Below are 24,289 nucleotides of genomic sequence, written 5' to 3' on the forward strand. Positions count from 1 at the left end.
CCAAAAAAATTATTTCTATGGCATCGATGTGAAGAACCCTTGAAACACCTTTATTTTTACTGTTAGTGTATCATTGCTTAAGCTCGAAGGCCATTGTACATCTATGTTACAAAAGATAAAACAATATATCAGAAGATAAAAATAAATCAGTAGTTCATCGAAAAGAAAATTAATTGTTCAATTCTGGAACATTACTGTTGCGGTCTATTGTCATGGGATCAAACTAAATTAAATCTTATTTATGATTATGTAATTTGTTTATTTATTCTAACATGTTTTTTTGTGCTTGAAAATATGGGTCCCATGTACTGTTTAAAGGAAAACACCACAGTTTTTCAATATTTTGCTGTGTTCTTGCCTCAACTTGGATGAATTAATACATACCTCTCTCTTTTCAATGCGTGCACTTGGTCTTTGTTCAGTGTGTCGTGAATGTGTTGGCATTTGGCCTGGCCCCATTCGTTCCTTGGGATCCAAACAGGGATGGATTTGGATGACACCAAACACTTCCATGTTTTCCTTATTTATCGACCTCGGCATGCAGTAACATCATCACTCCTGACTCCTCCCCCTCTCACTCAAACTTCCGTCAATATTACTGCGCCCGAGGTCGAAGTGCTGCAAACTAAGTGCTCTTCCGCCATACAATATAGTTCTCATTTTTTATCTGCTTAAAAAATCGCCACGTTATATTTTGTGCCACCATACTTACTCGTGTAACTACTCATGTAACAGTCTTTAAATGGGGAAAACATGGAAGTGTTTGGTGGCTTCTGGATTCGTCCCTGTTTGGATCCTGGGGAGTGAATGGGGCTGGGCTGGATGCTGGGGCATTCACAGCGCGCTGTGCAACGATTGGGTGCACGCATTGAATAGATATAGTTATGTATTGGTTTGTCTGGGTTGAGGTAAGAACTTAGTAAATGTGGAAAAATTGTGGTGTTTTCCTTTAAGCTCAATTCTGTAAACAGGTTCATCCTCACAGAACACAACACATAGTTAAGTAGCATTTTATATATGTGAACCTGGACCACAAAACCAGTCATACAGGTTATAAGAGTTAAAATGGAGATTTATAGATCACATGAAAGCTGAAAATAGCTTTCAATTTATGTATGGTTTGTTAGGATTGGACAATATTTGGCGAGACACAACGATTTGAAAATCTGGAATTTGAGGGTGCAAAAATCCAAATTTTGAGAAAATCACCTTTAAAGTAGTCCAAATGAAGTTCTAAGCGACACATATTACTAATGATAATTTATGGTAAAACATTAACAAAATATAAATCAATAATTCCCATACTATATATTTGTCTATTGCTACAAATATACCCGTGCAACTTATGGCTGGTTTTGTGATCTAGGGTCACATATTATTAAAATGTTTATCCACAAAACACCTAAAATGTACAAATGGGACCAAACTGTTTTACCGATTAAGTTCTTATCAGTGTCTTTAAACAATAATTCAAAATCATCTGTATCATGTTTTTACATCATTTTCTAGCTAAATTTGTGTTTAGGCATTAATGACAAAATAGGTGTAACCCCAATGGCATGAAATGAATTACAAATAAAAGATGACCTAAGAGTAATAATCACTGTTATTTTCACTTTCATTAATAAAGAATGTATGCATAATACTACACTAATAGTTCAGATAAAATATCACAAGCAGCAATAAAAAAACACCTGAAGCACATGTAAATATATGCAAATATTATTATTTAATAAGGACACTTTAACGTAAGGATCCAGGAGTTGTATTGAAACATGAACAGCGTCACATGAAAAAGAATGAATGATATATCGAACTTTTACAAATATATTTGTCATGATATTTACTGTAGTTTATTTTTTTCTTGACTTGCCAATAACAACTGTTTGGTTAAAATGACAGTCAACAACTTACAAAAAATGTTTACACCAATTCAAAGATGAATGCATATCAAATGCATTAAATATCATCAGAAAGCTGAAAAGTATCAATTATTTGAATAAAATATATTGATATATCTCACAGCCCTACTGGAAGTTAAACCTGAATTATGTTTAATGCATTATATTTTTTGGCTATTTGATAACCGTAGTTTGTCAGCTATTCCTTTTACATCATGGTGCGGTTTTCCAGACAGGTTTTAGATTAATCCAGGACTAGGCCTTGGTTATATTAGGACATTCAAGTACATACCTTACAGAAAACATTACTGGTGTGCATCTTAAGACCAAACAATGGCACTGATATACGTTTAGATATGTCAGTGCGAGATGTTTTGAAATTAAGACATGCAAGATAAGCCCTGTCTGAGAAACCGCCCATATACGTCTACTTCCTATAAACAGGTTAGTAAGATGGTACTGTATAAGTATAGGTTTGTGCATTCCAGCAAAATGACTAGAAAGCACACAGGTAAGATAATCTGGATCCTTTTGTGCAACCCTTTCAAACTAGAAAGTCTTTTCTGGGTTGTTTCCAACAGCTTATGGTAGATTCGTTTCTTAGCTCCGATTGGCTAACTGAGCAGCAGGCACTTTGTAATACTACAGCGTTCGGACGGTACGGGATGGAAGCCGTTTAGTGCCGTGGCCTCCGATCCGGACATTTGTCCTGTGAGATTTTCCAGAGAACTGGGACGAGCAGCACGTTCTGCTGGGAAAAACGATGAACACAGCAGCTTGACGGGACAGAAGGCTGAGCCGCTTGGAGAGAAGTTCACCTTGTTTCTGTCGGGGCAGGAGAAGATTGGAAAGCCATGTGTCCTAAAAGAAAATAGGATCATATAAGAACAGAAATTAAAGAATTTGACAATCACAAGGTGACGACTCTGGGCCGGATCCCCACCAGAGCTGCCGACTTTGGCGCGGATTCGGCCCGGAGTTGTCTGCTTAAAAAATGTATTGTATGTTTAATACATAAACTTTCATGACTTCTTAAGATTTGAATTTTCAGGTCATCACATCATAATCCAGCACAAATTCTCTAATACTTCCAGGTTTTCTGTGACCATGAGAACCTTAACATATTTTCATGAGAATGTACACCGTACTGGAGGGGAACTTACACAATATCTTCAAACACTTTGACTTTCTCACACCCCTCAGGAGGCTCACGCTTAAAGGTGAAACTGTGGTTAGGTTTGGGAGAGCAGGTGAGCCGGGGAACAGGTGAACTGGTTCTGTTATCTGAAAAAACAAAATGAAGTGTCTTATATATGCAAATTAACCATTCAGTACTGAATTACCATACTCCACTATGTACATGCACATTTGCATGCTACCCCAAGACCTTGTTGTACCTTTTTCAATATCGAGAGCGGGAGAGGAGATCTGTGCCTCCATGCTGTGAGTCTGAAGATCACTGTGATGAGGAGGTGGAACAGGAGCACGGCCACCGTCTCGCACCTCTAAAGCCTGAACCAGAAGAACCAAAAAAAAAACATGCAAAATTAAAATGGATTTAAACAACAAGCTAATGTAACAAACAGGGTTCCCACTCAAAGCCAAATTCACTGACTTTAACTGACTTAAAAGTTGAATTATCATGACCTATGTCTGAGATGCCATGAGCATGATAATGTAGTGTATTAAAAAATGGGTCTTAAAGGAAAACACCACCGCTTTTTAATATTTTACTTTGTTCTTACCTCAGTTTAGACGAATAAATACATACCTATTTTTATTCAATGCGTACACTTAATCTTTGTACAGTGTGTCGTGAATGTGTTAGCATTTAGCCTAGCCCCATTCATTCCTTAGGATCCAAACAGGGATGAATTTAGAAGCCACCAAACACTTCCATGTTTTCCCTATTTAAAGACTCTTACATGAGTAGTTACACAAGTATGATGGCACAAAAATGTGGTGATATTTTAACCAAATTAGAACTATATTGTATGGCGAAAGAGCACTTAGTTTACAGCACTTCAGTTTACAAGCTCTTCCGCCATACAATATAATTCTTATTTTTTATTAGTTAAAAAAAGTCATGTCTTTTTGTGCCACCCTACTTACTCTTTTAACTACTCATGTAACAGTCTTTAAATAGGGAAAACATGGAAGTGTTTGGTGGCTTCTAAGTCATACCCGTTTGGATCCCAAGGAACGAACGGGGCTAGGCCAAATGCCAACCCATCCACAACGGGCTGTGCAAAGATCAAGTGCACGCATTGAAAAAATATAGGTATGTATTAATTTGTTTCAGTTGAGGTAAGAACATAGTAAAATATAAAAAAAACGGTGGTGTTTTCCTTTAAATGTGTGAAATTAATAAGCAATGCCAATAAACGGCTGTTAAAGGAATAGTCTACTCATTTTCAATATTAAAATATGTTATTACCTTACCTAAGAATTGTTGATACATCCCTCTATCATCTGTGTGCGTGCACGTAAGCGCTGGAGCGCGCTGCGACGCTTCGATAGCATTTAGCTTAGCCCCATTCATTCAATGGTACCATTTAGAGATAAAGTTAGAAGTGACCAAACACATCAACGTTTTTCCTATTTAAGACGAGTAGTTATACGAGCAAGTTTGGTGGTACAAAATAAAACGTAGCGCTTTTCTAAGCGGATTTAAAAGAGGAACTATATTTTACGATTCGGCGCAGTAACACCCTCCCTCTCCCATTATGAGAGTGAGAAGGGAAGCGGACTTTTCAGGTGAGTCAAAGTACTCCCAAAAGTGCTATTACGCCATAAAATATAGTTCCTCTTTTAAATCCGCTTAGAAAAGCGCTACGTTTTATTTTGTACCACCAAACTTGCTCGTATAACTACTCGTCTTAAATAGGAAAAACGTTGATGTGTTTGGTCACTTCTAACTTTATCTCTAAATGGTACCATTGAATGAATGGGGCTAAGCTAAATGCTATCGAAGCGTCGCAGTGCGCTCCAGCGCTTACGTGCACGCACACAGATGATAGAGGGATGTATCAACAATTCTTAGTTAAGGTAATAACACATTTTAATATTGAAAATGAGTAGACTATTCCTTTAAGATTGTAGTCTCACTTGAAATCAGTGGAGGCTTGGACCCGGAACTGGCATTCCATATGTCACAACTTAACAAGCAGATAACATTTAGATAAATGCAAACTAAAATTTAAAGCAACAAACAAAATCCCTGATATTTCATGACAAAAAAGTAAAATTCCCTAACTTTCAATGTCTGGAATACACCTTAAAAAATTCCATGATATTGCAGAAATTTCATGACCAGTGGGAACACTGTACAAAGATCACATTATAAAACTAAAATGTGTTTTAAGATGTGGCAAATAATGGCAAAATGCAGATAAACATTGTATTAAACCAGGGGTCTCCAACCTTTTTGTGAGTAAGGGCTTGAATTTATTTTATTTTACTTGTTAACATACATAAAAGAAGCCAAGCTAATATAAATATATGTAATAAATATTACAATTGAGACCATTAATAGAACGTGCTTTGGCGGGCATCTCACAGACACTGTGCGGGCAGCCTGGGCACCATGTTGGAGACCACTGTATTAAACTATATTACGTCGTAGAAATTTTTTTTTGGGGGGGTTATTATTCCTAAAAAAGTGTCACCACAGTTCGAGGACTTCTCTTGGATTATTGATTTATTTAGCATTAAAACCTTTGTGTACCTTCTCTTTTGTCCTCTCCGAGTTTTGACAGATAAACACACTCTCTAACTCCTGGTTAATACAGTCACTATAACTGGGAATTCTGCGTATGAGAGGCCGTGAAAGGATGGGATGAGATGAAGATGCTGAGACAGGCTTTGGCTGAAAAAACAAACACAAATATAGCCATTAAAAGCCAGATCATAGACAAAATCTCCCAAAAATGGGCAAATCAAGCATTGTGCTAGTTTCTCAGTTAATATACATACATATTAAATCTAAAAAAGTATAAGTATCTGCCAAACAGTACAAAATGTAATACCTTTAATAATGAGACACTATCCAATGGCATTACAAAGCTGGGAAGAGCCAGGATATTATTTAATATAAATCTGTCAACAGTAAGCTTTCCTCCCACAAAATCTTAATAGTCTTTCTTTTTTCTTTTATTCCCTTTACTGTATGTTGATATAAATTTGATAAAATTAGTTATAACGTTAAAACATACCTAATTTCATACAGTAACATTTAGTGGTAGATGATTAAATTGCTTTGGTTGATATAACGGCCTTAAGTCTTATGTTGCACGTGTCATTAGGATAAGTAAAGATCAGTTTTTATAAAGATATTTTGTAAATTTCCTATCGTAAATATATACAAAAAAATTATTTATCATTAGTAATATGTGTACACTGCAAAAAATGACTTTCTTACTTAGTATTTTTGTCTTGTTTTCAGTAGAAATATCTAAAAATTCTTAAATCAAGATTTATTTTCTTGATGAGCAAAATGACCTAAGATAATAATAATATCTGCCAATGGGGTGAGAAAATTTTACTTGAATTAAGTGTTTAAGAAAAACGAAATCTTATTTCAAAAAAAAATTTCTCACCCCATTGGCAGAAAATGTTGCTTGTTTTAAGGAAAATTTCACTTAAATTGTATATTATTTGCCTTAAAACTAGACTTATTTTCTTAGGTCATTTTGCTCATCAAGAAAAAGCATCTTAATTTAAGAATTTTTAGATATTTCTACTGAAAACAAGACAAAAATACTAAGTAAGAAAGTCATTTTTTGCAGTGTACTGCTGCATAACAACTAATCGCAACTAATCGTTGGCAGAATAAAAGTTTTTCACCATATACGTGTGTATTGTGTACAATAATTATGTATATATAAATAAATACAAACAAATGCATGTAAAATTTTAAGAAAAATATATTTGTATATATTAAGTATTCATATTTATGTATAATATAAATTATATATAAATATAAAAATGTATATACACATGTAAAATTTTCTTAAATAAATACATGCATGTGTATTTATTAGTGATGCACCGATGTATCGGCCGCCGATATTTATCGGCTGATTTTTTTATGAATTTGAAACAATCGGCATATCGGCAATAGCACGAGAAAGGCTGATACCGATTGTTTATTAATTAACTGCATAAAGAAATCCATTATATGTAAAAAAATGAGTTAATGTTGTTAATAAAATAAATGCTGAATAGCAAAAACCACCTTTGAATGTTGTCATGCTGTCGTCTTATATTTGTTTTAGCTTAATTTATGCCTCTCTTATTATGTTGGTCAGTTGAATGTTAATTAGATCCAATCCATGTTCAGTAAAAATAATTTGATGCAGAAATAAACTAGTTAATAGACCAACTGTTTAGTATTGTATACAAGTGTTTAATATCGGTATCGGCCTCGTCCTAAAAAAATCCTATCGGTGCATCCCTAGTATTTATATATACACATAATTAATGTACAAAATACACACACATATATGATGTAAACAAAAACTTTTATTCTGCAAACTATTAGTTGCAATTAGTTGTTATGCAGCCCTAAATATGTGTTGTATAAGACTTAATTTTGACAACTTTAAAGGCGATTATCTCCATTTTTTGGACCCTCATATTCTAGAATTTAAAATAGTTGTATCTCGACCAAATATTGTCCTATCCTAACAAAATCAAAACATCAATGGAAAGCTTATTTATTTAACTTTCAGATGATGTATAAATCTCAATTTTGACCCTTTTGACTGGTTTTGTGGTCCAGGGTCACTTGCGTAGTGTATTGTGGGACTTAAGGCAGAGCAAAGAAAGCATTAGGAGTAGCTGAGAGCATCAAAAAAGTTGGACGATTCTCTACTTTATGTAAATTTATTTACAAATTTTCTGTATCTCACATTTACTGCAAAAACAATCATATCGACCAATCGGCTGCATAGCATTCTCAATATCGATATCAGCACTTCACAAACCCAAATATCATACTCAATGGTCCGTTGAAAGGAAGTGATTCTGTGGTTTTGCTGTTGTTTCAGGGCTCAGGATTGGTCACGAGCACAAACACAGTACACACCTGTGTTTGATTGAGTTGTGTGGATGATACATCTTCCTTATCCTTCATAGTGCGACTTCCCTTCAAACTGAGCTGTAGCTGCTGCCGAAGTTTAGCGATCTACAAATCACATTTACAATCAGAAACAGACAGAAGAAACACCAAACACAAAACCTGAGCTTTAACAGATATCACCACATTAGAGAGGGTTGTATGACTCGAATAATATGATAACTCATGCTTGCGTGGTTATATAATCTATGTTCCGGTTCCCTGACTGGCATAGCACAGCACTACCAACGGTTTTCAGGAAATGTACATACTGATAGAGTTGTATAAAAAAATCATTTTTGTAAGGGACAGAAAGTTGCTTTGGATTAAAGCGTCTGCCAAACGCATGAATGTAAATATAACTGCTATATTTAATTTTATGGGTTTAACTTTAATCAAACATTAGCAAGCTTTTTTTAACAAATGTTTAATCTATTGTCTTTGTTCACTGCAAAAATGACTTTCTAGTATTTTTGTCTTGATTTTACTACAAATATCTGAAAATACTTGAATCAAGATGCATTTTCTTGACAAAAAAGAAAATAAATCTAGTTTAGGCAAATAAAATAAAATAAAATTAAGTGAATTTGTGCAAAAAAATAAAAAAAATCTGCCAATGGAGTAAGAAAAAAAATCATAAAATAAGTTAACATTTTTCTTAAACACTTAATTCAAGAAAAAAATTCTTACCCCATTGACAGATGTTTTTTTTTTTTTTTGCTTGTGTTAAGCACAAATTCACTGAAAACAAGACAAAAATACTAAGAACATTTTTTTCTTGAAAATCGAGTATTTTTGTCGTTTTCAGTAGAAATATCTAAAAATTCTTAAATCAAGATGTATTTTCTTGATGAGCAAAATGACCTAAGAAAATAAGTCTAGATTTTAGACAAAAACTATACAATTTAAGTGAATTTTTACTTAAAACAAGCAAAAATATCTGCCAACTTTATCTAGTAATTTTATTTAAATTAAGTGAAAGCTTATTTTTAGATATTTTTTCCTCAACCCATTGGCAGATATTTTTGCTTGTTTTAAGCACAAATTCACTTAAATTGCATATTTTTTGTCTAAACACTATAGACTTATTGTCTTAGGTCATTTTGCTCACCAAGAAAAAGCATCTTAAATTAAAGGCGTAGTCCATTTTCTTAAAAAAATCCAGATAATTTACTCACCCCCATGTCATCCAAGTGTTGTTGTTTTTTTTGTTCAGTCGAGAAGAAATTATGTTTTTTGAGGAAAACATTCTAGGATTTTTCTCATTTTAATGGACCCCAACACTTTAGAGTTTTAATTGCAGTTTCAAAGGACTCTAAACGATCCCAAACGAGGCATAACTGTCTTATCTAGTGAAACGATATCTCCGGTCCTGTGACGCGCCAGCACGACCTCACGTAATTGCGTAATGACGTCGAAAGGTCACGTGTTACATATATGAAACGCACATTTGCGGACCATTTTAAACAATTAACTGACACAAAAACATTAATTAGTATCATTACACATACAACAACATTGAAACGGTCCTCTTTCTCCACATTTGTAAACACCGGGGCGTAGATTCACAAACATCATCCGTGACCTCTTGACGTGATGACGTATTGCGTGAGGTTGCACTGGCGCGTCACAGGACTGGAGATAGACGAGAAGTTGTGGTTTAATAGTGCATATTTTAATTTTTATTGTCAAAAATGACAATCGTTTCGCTAGATGAGACCCTTATGCCTCGTTTGGGATCGTTTAGAGTCTTTTGAAACTGCAATTTTAAACTGCATTAAAACTGTTAAGTTTTGGGGTCCATTAGAGTCCATTAAAATGAGAAAAATCCTGCAATGTTTTCTTCAAAAAACATAATTTCTTTTCGACTGAACAAAGAAAGACATCAATATTTTGGATGACATGGTGGTGAGTAAATTATCTGGATTTTTTTAAGAAAATTGACTAATCCTTTAAGAATTTTTAGATATTTCTACTGAAAACAAGACAAAAATACTAAGAAAGTAAGTCACTTTTTGCAGTGTAATGTCAAGTCCCAACACATAATGTGTCTGATTCAGGTAAAGTGTGTCCACAAATGTTTGATGAGTCAAATATATTTGTAACATCTGTGAAACAGTGTGTGCGTTCATGCAGGTTTTTTGTATGTCCATACCTCTATGAGATGGTCGGCGTTGCCCCATGATGCAGAGCGCTTGTGCATGTTCACCTCTCCTCCGTCGTAACTCCAAAAGCCAGGTGTCTATAATAAACATCATGAAAATGAATAAAATTAGACAAAACAAATGGAGTTGACACTAGAGATTTTGGTTTGCTAACCAAAAAGTCAATTGCAAGAAGGTACAAACAACTTCTGTGACCATTGAAAAATGTGACTGACTGAAGTAGGTGTATAGTGATGGTTGGGATCACATTAGGTGTCATCATATCCATATTAACTCTTTCCCCGCCATTGACCAGTTAACTCCTCAATTAAGAGAAAACACTTCCCTGCCAATGATGAGTTTTTCCGGCAATCTGTATTTCCGCTATTATCTACCAGGTGGCGCTCTCACCCAACTTATAAAACCAAGTTTGTAGAACTCTGTGTATGTTTTGACTATCGCTCTAAATCTAATCTTTAACAAAAGTCCTTCAAAATAATGCAAGTGGGTGATTCTTGTGAAATTAGACTTATGTGGTGTCATGAAACATTATGATAAAAAAGTAAATGCAAAGTAAGAATATCAAAATAAGAAGCATACATTTACAAACATCATACATTTACAAATACATCATACAAACCAATTTTGTTGTTTTTCCACATTTAAAGGGAACATTTTCATTACCGCAACATGTCCATGACTGGATTTGGGTTCTTTGACATGGAAATATTTATAATTAAAAAATCTAAACAATAAAAAGCTTCAGTGCATGTTATACTATAAACATTTACAGTAAAGAAACATGTGGTATTTGGTGGTCATTGGTAAATGTAGAGACAATAATAAAGGATATAAATGTGTCCAAGACCAATTTTCTCATCCTTTGCAAGTTCGCAACAATTTTCAATCATTGTTTAAGCCCTCAAGGAACTAAAATCTTCAAAAAAAAAAAAAAATTGTTGGAAGGGACATAAATGACTGTGACACACAAGATGGCTACCAGGTAAGCAGTTCTTATTTTTTCTCTCCAGATAAAAGTTGAAATTTTGTTTGTCATAGTACCTAGACAACTTTTTAGTTCGCATTACCGAAACATGAGTTTTTAAATATATGCATTAACTGTAATATGATGTTGCGGTAATGATAATTTTTGATAATGATAATCTAAAAAATGTCAATAATTCTATAGGAAATATTTTTTAAATTCTCTAAAAATAACGGTTTAGTAAGATCTTACTCTTATATGTGCAAAAAAAAAAATTGGCTTCAAGGGCTTTTTAAAAATTCTGACGCTGTACACCTTCTAAATCTGAATTTCGTGAGAATCACCCAATTATCACAGCTTTTTGCTCAAAATTTGGTATTTTTGAAGAAACCTACCCATATTTGATAAAAATTGAACAAATTAACGTAGAATGAAACGTTTTTTGTTTGTTTGAAAGCAGAGGCTCTGTTCTTTCATTTGATATATTGTATGTTTATATATTAAAAGAACATTTTCTGAAAGGCATTAAACTTTTGTGAAAATTATAAAAAAAAATGCTGGCACTGGCTGTGGCAACTTTTAAAAAAAACTTTGGTGGGGAAAGAGTTAATGGCATATTATCTTGTGCAACAAAACTGATAGCAACAGAATCAGAACAGAACTGTTATATAATCAATAATACTTATTACTTTTGAATGGACTGACATTTAAAATACACGGTCTACATATATTTTAATGTTTTTTCCATTCTCCTGACCCATTTACTGCAGAGTATCTCTTGAAGTCAGGTAACCTACATAAGTCAGCAATAACAGGATGCTTGTGGTATTTCAATGCCATCAGTCTCTCAGACCACCACCACAATAAAGTTAAACAAAGACCTGCAGCTTCAAAGAGCCACAAAAGACGGACAACGTAACCACAAACATGTTAAATTAAGTTTTTCTCCTTACACCCATTTTTCGCTTTTCAAATGTACCTGCAGTGTCGTGTTACAACTTGAACTTCCAGGCGGTCTTGAATGCGCTTTGTTTCGTGGTATGCTAGCAGATAAACTCGAAGTCTAAGGAAGTTAAGGTGAAGGGTGAAGTATCGTACAGACACCCGAAATGTCATTGTAGGCCGCTGTACAGTTGCACTAAAGTGCTTGCTGATCTGAGAGATGTTGGCTCTTTTCCAAAACCAAGTGAGCCGTCTTGCTTTCTTCTGCCTTCACAATCAGCTACCTTCTAAGGTAACATCCTAACTGAAGTGGCATTGTCTTCAAGTGTCTTTGCAAAGCTACATTACATTGAAAAGACATATTCGATGTGTTATAACGTTTCAGTTTTAAGAAAATAAAAGGATTAATTTACCCAAATACATTCAAAATGTATTTGACTTCCTTTCTTCAGCTGAAAACAAAATAATCATTTCACATTATAATGCCATCAGGCCTTCTTATTATATGGAGCTCATAGACTGTAAAAAAGATGGATGACGTGTCTCCATAGAGTTCCATTGTAAAAAAAAAATGAAGCCAAAATCTCTAAAAAATGGCTGCTGAAATCTTGCACCGATGACGTCATTTAAAGTCAAAGTGATCGTTATTTGGAGTATTTGGTGGTATCGAAGCCCCGCCCATTTTCTCGTTTGACTAATCACAAACACACAAATCAAGTCATCACACGCTTTTTTAATAGCATCTAATAACTAATAGGGCTGTAACAATTAAATCGTGTGTCCCTTAACTCTTTCACCGCCAGCGGTTTTTTTAAAAAGTTGCCAGCCAGCGCCAGCCAGCGCCAGCGTTTTTCATGATTTTTACCAAAGTTTAATGCCTTCCAGAAAATGTTCTTCTTTAAATATATAAACATACAATATACCAAATGAAAGAACAGACCCTCTGCTTTCAAACAAAAAAAAAACGTTTCATCCTACCTTCAGTGGTTCTTTTGTAATCAGCTTTTAAAAATGGGTAGGTTTCTGCAAAAACACCACATTTTGAGCAAAAAGCAGAGATAATTCCATTTTTGTGACAGACTTTTCATAGAGATCCTATTCAGAGCGATCTTTAAAACAGACACGGACATGCAGCCGCTTGCAATAGGGCAATACTTCCGGGTTTACAAAGTTGCGGAAGGGCGCCACCTGGTGGATAATAGCAGTATTGCGGAAAGATGAAAAATCTCGTCATTGGCGGGGAAGCGTTTTCTCTTAATTGACGAGATCTCGTCAATGGCTGTGAAAGAGTTAAAAATGCCTGTCTGAAATCAATTCTGAATCGCAAGGCTGCGATTCTTTGTTTCATGCACAGTTTGTGCATGTACTACGGCATTTGTTCAGTAGGAAGTCCTTATCAATCTAAAATCATTATGAGTCGGAGTCGTTTATACTTACTCGTTAAATAAAAATCATTCAAAATATTCTTTATTGTCATAAAAATACCTGAAACAATTTGAAGAACAGCGATATAAATATTCCTGTAGACATTTCCTGGAATAGCGTCTTCTGTGGCACAAAGGGTGTTTCTGCATGAGAGCGCCATCTGGCGTTCGGATGTGCCGGGATTTCACAGTAATTCATTAAAATTCATTCATTGAGAAAACGCGCATTTGCACGATTAATCGTTACAGCCCTAATAACTAACTTAAACCAAACATATAAAAAATAACACTTAAAAAGTACATCAAATAAGAAATTACTAGAATAACAGAAACCATCGTTGGTAAAAAAAATATTTGAAGCGTTCTTTAATTTTTTATGTGGCTCACGTCCCATTTGTTTACATGGAGAGGGTGGGGTTTAAGACCCATACTGCAGCCAGCCACTAGGGGGCTAATAAAATATTTTGCATTCCTTTTTAGGACTTGTTTGGCATGCCTGATGGGGCTTAAAGAGAACCTGTTGTCCGATTCACATTTTAAAATTTGCTTTGGTGTGTAAGTGTATATTAGTACATGTTAATGATATGCAAAAGGTACAAACCCCAAAGTAAACGATGACGCGAGTTATTGTCTCCAACATAAATCTCTTTTCTTGGACTACAACAAACACACAGATTGTAGGCAACAGTTTACTTTCTGGGATTGGTGATGTAGACAAGACCGACATTATCATAATTCCTCCCGCTTCAGACTCACAGCTTGTAAGTTAACTCCTGTTAGCATTGCATTGTGACCGAATCTTTCAAACATGGTAAGGAGCATCATATTTCCTGCTGACATCAGGGCTATTCAGGCCAATCACAACATACAGATTACCTGGCCAATCAGGGACACAGAGCTTTTCAAATCTGGAGCAACAAAAATGTACGGTATGTGGAAAATAATGTGTTTTTCAACCATAAACCACGCGAACACATTGTATTATACAAAATAACATTGTTTTTTTAGCAATGAAATAGGGGCTCTTTAATATGGCGAAGCTCCAAAAATTACTTTTACTTCATCTTTAAAGTAATCTTAATTAGTTGTATTTTGGCTTTTTTCAGCTTTATAATGGAAATGGATAGTACCATTATCCAAAAAGCGCAGCCATCCATCAAAAACTAATCCATGAAGTGTCTTACAAAGCAAGGCGATTTTGTATAGAATATTTATATTCATTTTACATTTAATAACTTTTGATGGATGATGCACTTTTTGTAGCTGTAAAAATGGGGCACTATCCAGCGGCATTAAAAAGCTGAGAAGAGCCAGGATATTATTTAATATGGCTGAAAGTCACATACACTTAAAATAGTTTAAGTAGTTTAAGTAAAATATGTGCTTATTTTTATTTTGGTATGAATTATTCCTGTGTAACATGTACAGATCACCAGACAAACATGCCAGGGTCAATTTTGATTTCATGAACTCTTAAATCACTTATCACTTATTCATTTATAATGTTAAACAATGACAAAAGCAGCAACTGCTAACAAAGGGCAGCAGAGTCTCGTCCTGCGGTGTGATGAAGAGAGATGTCGAGAGGAACAGGATCATTTTGACATTCTCCTCTCTCTGGGATGCCGCGGCCTCCGTGAGCCGGATCGCACATTAGCATATGTATGGATGTCGCTGCAGGCAGCTCACAGCAGACACACAAAGAACGGTCGGAGAGCGCCAGGTGGTGAGGAGATACAGAGCCGTGTGCGCGCTCAACCCTTAGGTACTGTGTACACACACCTCCACACACACATGAACACACACAGGGTGACAGGTGCAAACTGCTGCACCTCCAGAAAGAATTCACTGCACACAACGCTAGAAAAAAAAACTTTGTATGGCAGCAGACCGCCGCGAAGCTTCAGGCTTTGTGACCGTTTTGTTTTAGGGTAGACTGGAGGTCTCAGCACAGCTGAACTACAAAGCAGTCAAAGACTTCACAAGAAACTACAAATAGGACACAAAACAGACCAACAAATAAACTTCATCACAAATGAGAACAGTCCAAGAACTCTATAATATTGACTTTTAGGAATTTGAAGACTTTTGAGTTTCAAATTTATCCCATTTACTTTCTGGATGCACCTTCTTGATTTATTTGTGTATATTAAACATGTTTGTCTTTAAAACTTTTTAAGTAATAGTTTTGCCTCTTAAATAGCTTCTCGTCTGATGTCACAAAGCCCTATATTTTTTCATTCTTATTTAACACCATTTCAGCTTCTATCGCCATATTCATGCTGAGAATCAGTATACTCTGCAAAAAATGATTTTCAAGAAAAAAAATTGTTTTCAGTCTTGTTTTCAGTAAAAATATCTAAAAATTCTTAAATTAAGATGCTTTTTCTTGATGAGCAAAACGACCCAAGAAAATAAGTCTAGTTTATAGACCAAAAATATCTAATTTAAGTGATTTTGTGCATAAAACAAGCAAAAAAATCTGCCAATGGGGTAAGCAAAAAAATCTCGAAAATTTTTCTTAAACACTAAATTCAAGATTTTTTTTGCTTGCTTTTATGCACAAAATCACTTAAATTTGATATTTTGGTCTAAAAACTAGACGTATTTTCTTGGGTCGTTTTGCTCATCAAGAAAAGCATCTTAATTTAAGAATTTTTAGATATTTTTACTGAAAACAAGACAAAAAAGATATTTTTTTCTTGAAAATAATTTTTTGCAGTTAACAATAAGGTTGTATTTGTATACATTAGTAAATGCATTAAGCATTTAATTATATTTGTGTATGTTTAATTAATTAAATAAATAAATAATGTTAACTTTGCAAAGTTACTCCTAATACAATTGTTCATGTTAGTTCAGTGCGCATTAACTAATAATAACAGATACAACTTTGATTTAAAAAATGCATTAGTAAATGCTGAATGCTAATGAAGATGAAGATTAATAAATGCTGAAGTGTTGATCATTGTTAGTACATGTTAACTAATGCATTAACTAATGTAAAGTGTTGCAATTAACTTAAACATTGGGGTGGTTTCTCAGACAGGGATTACCTTAAGCCAGTTTAAGCCTTAGTTTAATTAGGAAATATAACTAGTTTTAACAAACATGCCTTACTAAAACATTACTTGCTTGCATTTTGAAGCAAAACAAAGGGCACTGATGTATTTTAAGATATTTGGACAGTTTTATATTTATTTTAGTCTAGGACTAGTCTAATCCCTGTCTGGGAAACCACCCTATTATGTTTTTATTAATGATTACATTATTTTTTTATATGTGCCCTAAATTTGTAACTACCTGATCTTATCATAATTTAATAAATGTCTGATGAATAAAGGTTCAACATTTTGTCTCAGATCCTGTTTCACTCTTTAATACAGAAGTAAAATAAACTGCAGCTGTTAAATGCATCAGGCGACAGTTAAAAATGTATGAATGTCATTGCATTGTAAAACGAGTGTCATTTAATTAAAAACAAGCACGCTTTAATTACAAGAAATTTGTTAACAAATACACTATTATGGTTCTGGGTGTATTGGTTTTTGTATTTAGTAGTGGTATTTGGACTTTTTTGGTACATAGATCATGTGATGTTGAACTATACTGTACATGGTTAAGGTCTGTTAAAGCTATGGACTATGACAATAACTATAAAAAAAACATTTTTTGCTAAGGTTTGAATATGGAGGTGTGTTCTCCAAGACAGCTTTCCTAAAATTATATCCCATTATATTCCTAAAATAGTAAATATCCCAATACATACCCCCGCTTCACAGCATCGCACCTAGGGCTGCAACTAACTATTATTTTCATAATCGATTAATCTGTGATTATTTTGCGATTAATCGACTAATCGGATAAAAATTTAAATTTACTTAAGATGTAGAAGTGTACTTTTAAAAGTGCAAAAGCCACACACTACTAGAGTTTTACTAATATAATATATTTTATTTAGATATTTTAAGCCTTAAATAAAAAAAGTTTGTGCAGCTTTCAAATAGTAAGACATCTCTAAATGTCAAAATATCAATTAACAAAATGAACTGAGTCTTCAGGGATGTGCTGAGAATTTTAATCTTCAGCTTTAGACCTTCATGAATATTAAGATTATTGGTTATTAACAAAATAAATAAGCCATTATGATATGAAAGTGGTGATATACATGTATTGTTACAGTAATAAAAACCTGGATTTCCCCCTTACTTTAAAACAGATGCTTGTGCTTCAATACTATTTTTATGAAAACCCAACAACATTTAAACAAATACAAACTCACTTATATTAAAGGAAATTAACCTTTATTAACCAGCGTTCGTTTGTGTTTTGTCGTTACAGCTCTAAAGGCATCGTATCGTGACATTGTGATACGTAGCGTATCGCGAGATTTGTGCCGATAGAACTGCTGTTTGTACGCTTTAGGTACATTTTAGGTGTGATTTAGGTGTCCAAACACTTTTTGGGGTCACTGCTGACTGAATGCAACGTTGTCTCACCTGTGTGGCTTTATCGCTCGTAGAAGAGGGCCGGGGTTGGTGTGGCTCATGTGGCCACTGACCACTTAGGTACTTCTCAGGTAGGTCATCCAATAAAGACGTCTGTCGACCGGCTGATCGTGCTGGTGAAATAAAAACACAGTCATTTATGATTATGTAGGTAATGGCCAGTGACATAACTGCACTGAAGTGGAGAGGAAGTTAGTGGGTGTCAATGGAAAGTGATGAGGTTGTATCTGCACTGTCAACGAAAATGTACGAAAACTGAATTTATAATGGAACATTATTTCAATCATTTCGACGTAAATGTTAATAAGAGATCCTAATGCAAAACTCACCGGCACCATGGTAGGTTATTTGCATACTGACCCACATAAAAGAGGGCCCACCCCAGGACTCTATGATAAGTTTGGTTAAGACACGTCCAACCTTTAGTGTCTATAAGACTTTTTCACTTGATTTACATTATCATCTACTCTGACATTGGTAGGCAAATTACTTAACCGCACAACTTTGTAGCACAAGAAGTGCAAATCAGTTTATTATTTGGGATTTTGAGTTTGTTTAAGAAATAAAGTTAACACTGGCATTGCGACCTAACTTAATAAATGCAAACAAAAAGACTGTTGACAAAAAGCGATATTTATAGGACACAGAGCAGCCTTCGAATGACTGTTCTTACATTAGGTTCACGCTCCAAGAAACACAGCAGGAAATGAAACAAAATGAAACTGCTCATCAAACCCACATTCATGTACACACATGCACCAACAGCTGAAATTCATAACAACCCGTGTGCATGCTGCCCACAGCAGATACAGAGATCCTGCATCTGCAACGCAGACGCCTGTGCAAGCAGAAACGTATGCAAAAGAGCCATTGTGAGTTTACTCTCGGCTGAAAAATACACAAGTGTCACTCAGCCAGGACGGTCGGTTACAGTACCAGCCTGAAAATCTGCGAGTGGCCTGAATGAGCCATCCGCCTGAAATCATTTTCAGCGCAGTGCACGCACCTTTTCTTCGAGCATTTGTTGGGGAACGGCTACTACATTCACTTGCAGATTGCTGCGAGGCAGCTGCAAGGTCTTTGTGTGCAAGAGAAGCGTTTCAAATGCAAATCCACACAAGCATCACTCCATGTGTATGGACAGAAAGCTGTCTTGAGTTCATAGACACAGCTAAAGTTTAGAGAATAGTAGTTGGGATATAAAGACAGGGCTTGACAATGCCAAATGTTATTTTTGTGAAATTGTTTTCAAGTATAAACTTGAACAATGTACTACACAATAAGATGAGTCAACTACCTCGGCACTGTGCAGTCTATACTATAACAAAATAGTATTTAACCCATAAGCTGGTTTTAGCTGGTCTCCTAGCTTGGGTTTAGCTGGTGTCAGCTACTGCCACCTTAAACCAGCTAAAACCAGCTACCAGCATTGTCTTAGCCGGATTTTTCAGTAGGAAATGCATACGGACTAATAAACCTTCCCTACACTAGTGTTGCTACATAGTTGTCATACAATTCAGAAACACAACATGATTATTGGCCAGTTTTAATTCACTTATGTGTAACGGTTGTGTGACGTCACCCATTCACTTTCAATGGGTGACGTCATGCGTTGCCGAACTGAATTGTGGATCCGCCCGCGCCCCGCCAGTGCCGCTGCTCGCCGCAGAAGTTGAACATCTCTCAACTTTTCAAGCGGCAACGTGTGTGTCAGCCAATCAGATAGCCTTATGCAAATAATCTAGGCAGAGCCAGCCAATTACGTTTATGGAAGACCGGAGCATGTGTAGCGGCCACTGTGATTGGCTGTTGTTGGCCACACTTCAGACAAGCCTTCTGTTAAGCGTTAACACTAACGCCCCGTGTGAATGTACCATAATTGTGGATCCGTCAGCGCCGCGTCACTGCCTTTGCTCGCGGCACAAGTTGAACATTTCTTAACTTTTCAAGCATTCTTTTTTCCTTTATTTTCTTTTAATTGATATTTTAAATTCATGTATCTTTGATTTTTGTTTTCTCATTTCTATGTAAAGCACTTTGAATGACCTTTGTGTATGAAATGTGCTATACAAATAAACTTGCCTTGCCTTGCCAAGCGGCAATGCATGCGTCAGCCAATCAGAATGCCTTATGCAAACGCTTACGGTACATTCACACAAGGTGAAAGCGTTAACGCTTGACCGAAGGCTTGTCTGAAGCGTGGCCAACAGCCAATCACAGTGGCCGCAACCTATGCTCCGGTCTTCCATAAACGTAATTGGCTGGCTCTGCCTAGGTTATTTGCATAAGGCGAACTGATTGGCTGACACACGCGTTGCCGCTTGAAAAGTTTAGAAATTTTCAACTTCGGCCGCGAGCAACGGCAGTGACACGGCGTCGACGGATCCACAATTCAGTTTGGCAACGCATTACGTCACCCATTAAAAGTGAATCGGAAGCATCAACGGAAGCTTACGCCCCGTGTGAATGTACCGTAAAAGTCTACTAACCTTTGACATTTCAATCAATAAGTAAAATTTTAACATTGCCACTAACTTTGAGGTAACTTTGCACGTTCCAGTTGGGCGCATTGCATTGTGGGATGTTGCATACGTCTGCAGGTATCCTTGGCATGGTTATACATCTTATGTATAACATCCCTACTGAAAAATCCAGCTAAGACCAGCGTAAACTGGTGAGTTGGTTTAAGCTGGTCTCCCAGCTTGGTATTAGTTGGTCTTGCTGGTGTAGCAAGCTGGTCTAGCTGTGTTTTGGTCACTTTTTAAGCTGGTCTAGCTAGTTAGACTGGAATACTAGCTGACCCACCAGCTTTGCTAGGCTGGGAGGACCAGATTAAAACAGCTACTGCCACCTTAAACCAGCATGCTTTTCTTAGTTACGGACTAAAAAACCTTCCCTACGCTAGTGTTGCTACGTAGTTGTCATATAATTTAGAAACACTATAGGCTATTGGCCAGTTGTAATTCACTTATGTGTCTACTAACCTTTGATATTTCGATAAATAAGTACATTTTTAACTAACTTTGAGGTAATTCTCCACGTTCCACTTGGGCGCATTGCATTGTGGGATATAGTAGTTCGCACTGTGCACAGTACTGAAAATGTTGTACAGGTCAACATGTACTTCGCCTGTGCATAGTTATACATCTTATGAATTATAGTAATATTAGTTTAGTATAACTAGTAACATGTACACAGATTTACATTGACGTAATCCATATGGAAACATTGATTATTATAGGCTACAGCCATAATATTATCGAAATAAAATATCAGTTTATTTAAAGACAATGACCGACTGTATGAACAACATCCTGAAAATTACTAAAAAATAAATAAATGTCATTAAATATTGATTTGAGTTGATGTTATTTTATTGCGTGAGAAGAAAGAGAGCGCGGAGTGATACGAGAGTCGTGAAAGTATAGCCGCATGCGATAAAAGACTATTTTGTGCAGTTTAATCATGTAAATAGTTTGTGAGGTAAATTTTGGTAAATTGTGACACTTATCTCAGTGTCATAAAGTTCTAAAATTTGCAGTAGGTAAGTACAATACGTGTGTATCGATCTTTAGCAAGATTTTACTACTTACTTAAATCTACTTACGCAAAGACTACAATAAAGAAAACAAATATGATTTCGTGATAAAACATAACTTAAATAGTAGATTGGAAATTGAGTTGCCATTAAAAAAATCACGTATAATAACCCGAGTAAGTTAAGTTACTGTCGTAAAACCAAACTTAAAAGTTTCAGATACATAAACAAAGCTCATATATAAATGATTTAGTGTCACACCTAAAATAACTTACTTTACGAGCATAATGATTAACACGGTTTGAACACATTAACAGTTAAGTTCATATATATAAAAAATCTAGATATGTTTTTGTTAAGTTTGTTAAGGTTTTCATACCTCTTCCTCCGGTCATGAGGTGAGACTCTGTTGGTGTCCTTGTGGATTTAACAATCTGCTTCATGTCTACAGCATCTGATGATGATGATGATGATGATGAAGGATCGATATGTTTAGAATAGCGAGATAAAAATCTTCTTTATTCATTCCATCCCAGCTGCGGATCTTTGGCACATACAGTACAGCTGAAGTTAGTGTTGCATCTAGTGCGTAAAAGCGCACGAAGTAAAAACACACAAATAAGAAGTGAAAATGTGCCCGTGCGTAACGCTGCTTCCTCTTACACTACTACGAGCTTCTCATTGCATCTGTATGAAGCCAAAGGTCTCAAATCTTCAGCTCATCTGTATGTACTTCAGTACAAACTAGTCTGTGTGTAAATGTATGGACTTGTGGTGAAAGCGCATGTATGCTGCAGGATATTGGGTTGGAGCAGAGCACCACATGTTTGCCTCTTCTTTATTGGCTTATGCCTTTCTTTCCTACAACCAAGAGCCAATGGGCCCATTGAAGTTCCTGTTGGGGTGGGGTTTATTGGTGCATGGAGAAACAAGCACACAGCCTTTGAGAATTTGATCAGCTGGCTGTTTTCCTAGTACTCAGGTTTTGGTAAATGAGCAGATGAAGGGCTGAGGTGTTGTTTGCTTGAAATCTATGCATAATTCACAATACATTATTCACTCAACCTAATGTCATTTCAACTCCACATGCACTTTTTTACTATGAAACACAAAACTAGAAATTGATTTTCTAAAAGACATTCACACAGATTTCTGTATCATTATGAAATAAAACTTTACAATAAGGTTTTACTTCTTTACAAAATCAATTAACATGAATTAACAATGAACAATACAGCATTCATTAACTTCAAAAGCTGAATCTGTTAACATTAGTTAATGTACAATTAAGTAAAAAGAGCAAACAACAATAAAAGTGATTATATTAGATAAGGTTAACAACGATTAATAAATGCTTTTGCTCATTATTAATAAATGTCAATATTAATTAATTACGGGGCGGTTTCCCAGGCAGGGCTTAAACCTAGTCCCAGACTAACTTAATGTTAGTGTTTTCTTGATCAAAAACAACTTGCTCTGACAAAATCTTAAAATATATAAGTGTGACTGTTGTGTCTCAAGATGGACACCAGTTGTGTTTATTTATAAATTATCCTTTTAAAAATGACTTAAATATCCTAATTTAATTAAGGCCTGGTTTAAGCTAATCCCTGTCTGGGAAACCAACCCTCAATGTTTGATAGTCAATTAAAAAGCATATACCTTTTAATCAGATTATAATCTATGATGACAACAATTTTTGCAATAATGCCATATATTCTATTATAAATATAATATTTTTAATTTCCCAATTTTTTGTGTTTTTCTTACATTTCATCTTTCTTGTACAGCTGCTTTTAAGCAATAAAATGTTGTAAAAAGAGTGCTTTGTAAATAAATATTACTTGATTGTTAATGTTAGTAATTGCGATAACTAAAGTTAATGAATAAAACCTTAACATGTTATAATATTTCTTATGATGACTTTATCTGTCAAGCTCTAAAAAGCATGGAAACGACCCGTGAGGAAAAGATTGTATTATATATTTAAGATATAAAATAAGTCTTTGGTGTCCCCAGAGTGCATACGCAAAGTTTTAGCTCAAATACTCCCACAAATAATTTATAATAACATGTTAAAATTACTACTTTGTAAGAAATATGTGCCATTTTTGAGTGTGTCCTTTTAAATGCAAATGTGCTGAAGAAATGCAAACACTGATCGCAATGATGGTGGTTTGTTGAAATTGAAACTCAATTGTCTTTATGCCCAGCTGCACTACTTCCTGAACTTCAGCCAGCTCCTTGTTTCCTGTCTGCCATTATTGGACAAACGGATTAATCCAGGTGTGTCTGATTATTGTTGTTGTGACTACTAAGGTCAGACACACCTGGATTAATCAGTTTGTCCAATAATGGCAGACAGGAAACAAGTGCTGGCTGAAGTTCAGGAAGTAGTGCAGCTGGGCATAAAGCCTATTGTGCTGTCAATTATCTCTCCCTCTCTCTGCACTAAATGGCAGTGCCGTGGTTGGATAGTGCAGAGTAAGGGGTGGTATTATTATAATAAGGACCCCTTCTGACATCACAAGGGGACTTGCATTTCAATGACCTTTTTTTTTACCAGAACTAAATTACTGGGCTAATCTTTTTCACATATTTTTTTAGGTTGATAGAAGCACTGGGGAGCCAATTATAGCATTTATCATAAAAATCTGACTTTTTCCATTTTTATGTCCCCTTAAAAAGATTCAATGGATTTTTGCAGTAAGGTTCATCTTGGATCTGTT

The 24,289-nt window shown here is 35.3% G+C and overlaps 1 protein-coding gene across 2 annotated transcripts; it reads right to left on the minus strand.

The window, feature by feature from the left end:
- Positions 1 to 1,883: 1,883 nt before the first annotated feature.
- Positions 1,884 to 23,768, minus strand: glcci1b (glucocorticoid induced 1b). Of its 2 annotated transcripts, XM_055211319.2 has the most exons (8): positions 21,940 to 23,765; positions 18,014 to 18,135; positions 10,175 to 10,261; positions 7,990 to 8,088; positions 5,629 to 5,769; positions 3,299 to 3,413; positions 3,065 to 3,185; positions 1,884 to 2,762 (listed from the first exon to the last, which is right to left on the minus strand). In XM_055211319.2, exons 1-8 carry the CDS (start codon positions 22,001 to 22,003, stop codon positions 2,516 to 2,518), a joined length of 996 nt encoding a protein of 331 aa, XP_055067294.2. In that variant the 5' UTR covers positions 22,004 to 23,765; the 3' UTR covers positions 1,884 to 2,515. The 2 variants fall into 2 exon arrangements, with proteins under 2 accessions (XP_055067294.2, XP_073728633.1); XM_073872532.1 differs by lacking the exon at positions 5,629 to 5,769 and having other exon boundaries at positions 21,940 to 23,768.
- Between the last annotated feature and the right edge of the window lie 521 nt (positions 23,769 to 24,289).

This window comes from Misgurnus anguillicaudatus, chromosome 10 (assembly GCF_027580225.2).
Source record: "Misgurnus anguillicaudatus chromosome 10, ASM2758022v2, whole genome shotgun sequence".
NCBI lineage: Eukaryota > Metazoa > Chordata > Actinopteri > Cypriniformes > Cobitidae > Misgurnus > Misgurnus anguillicaudatus.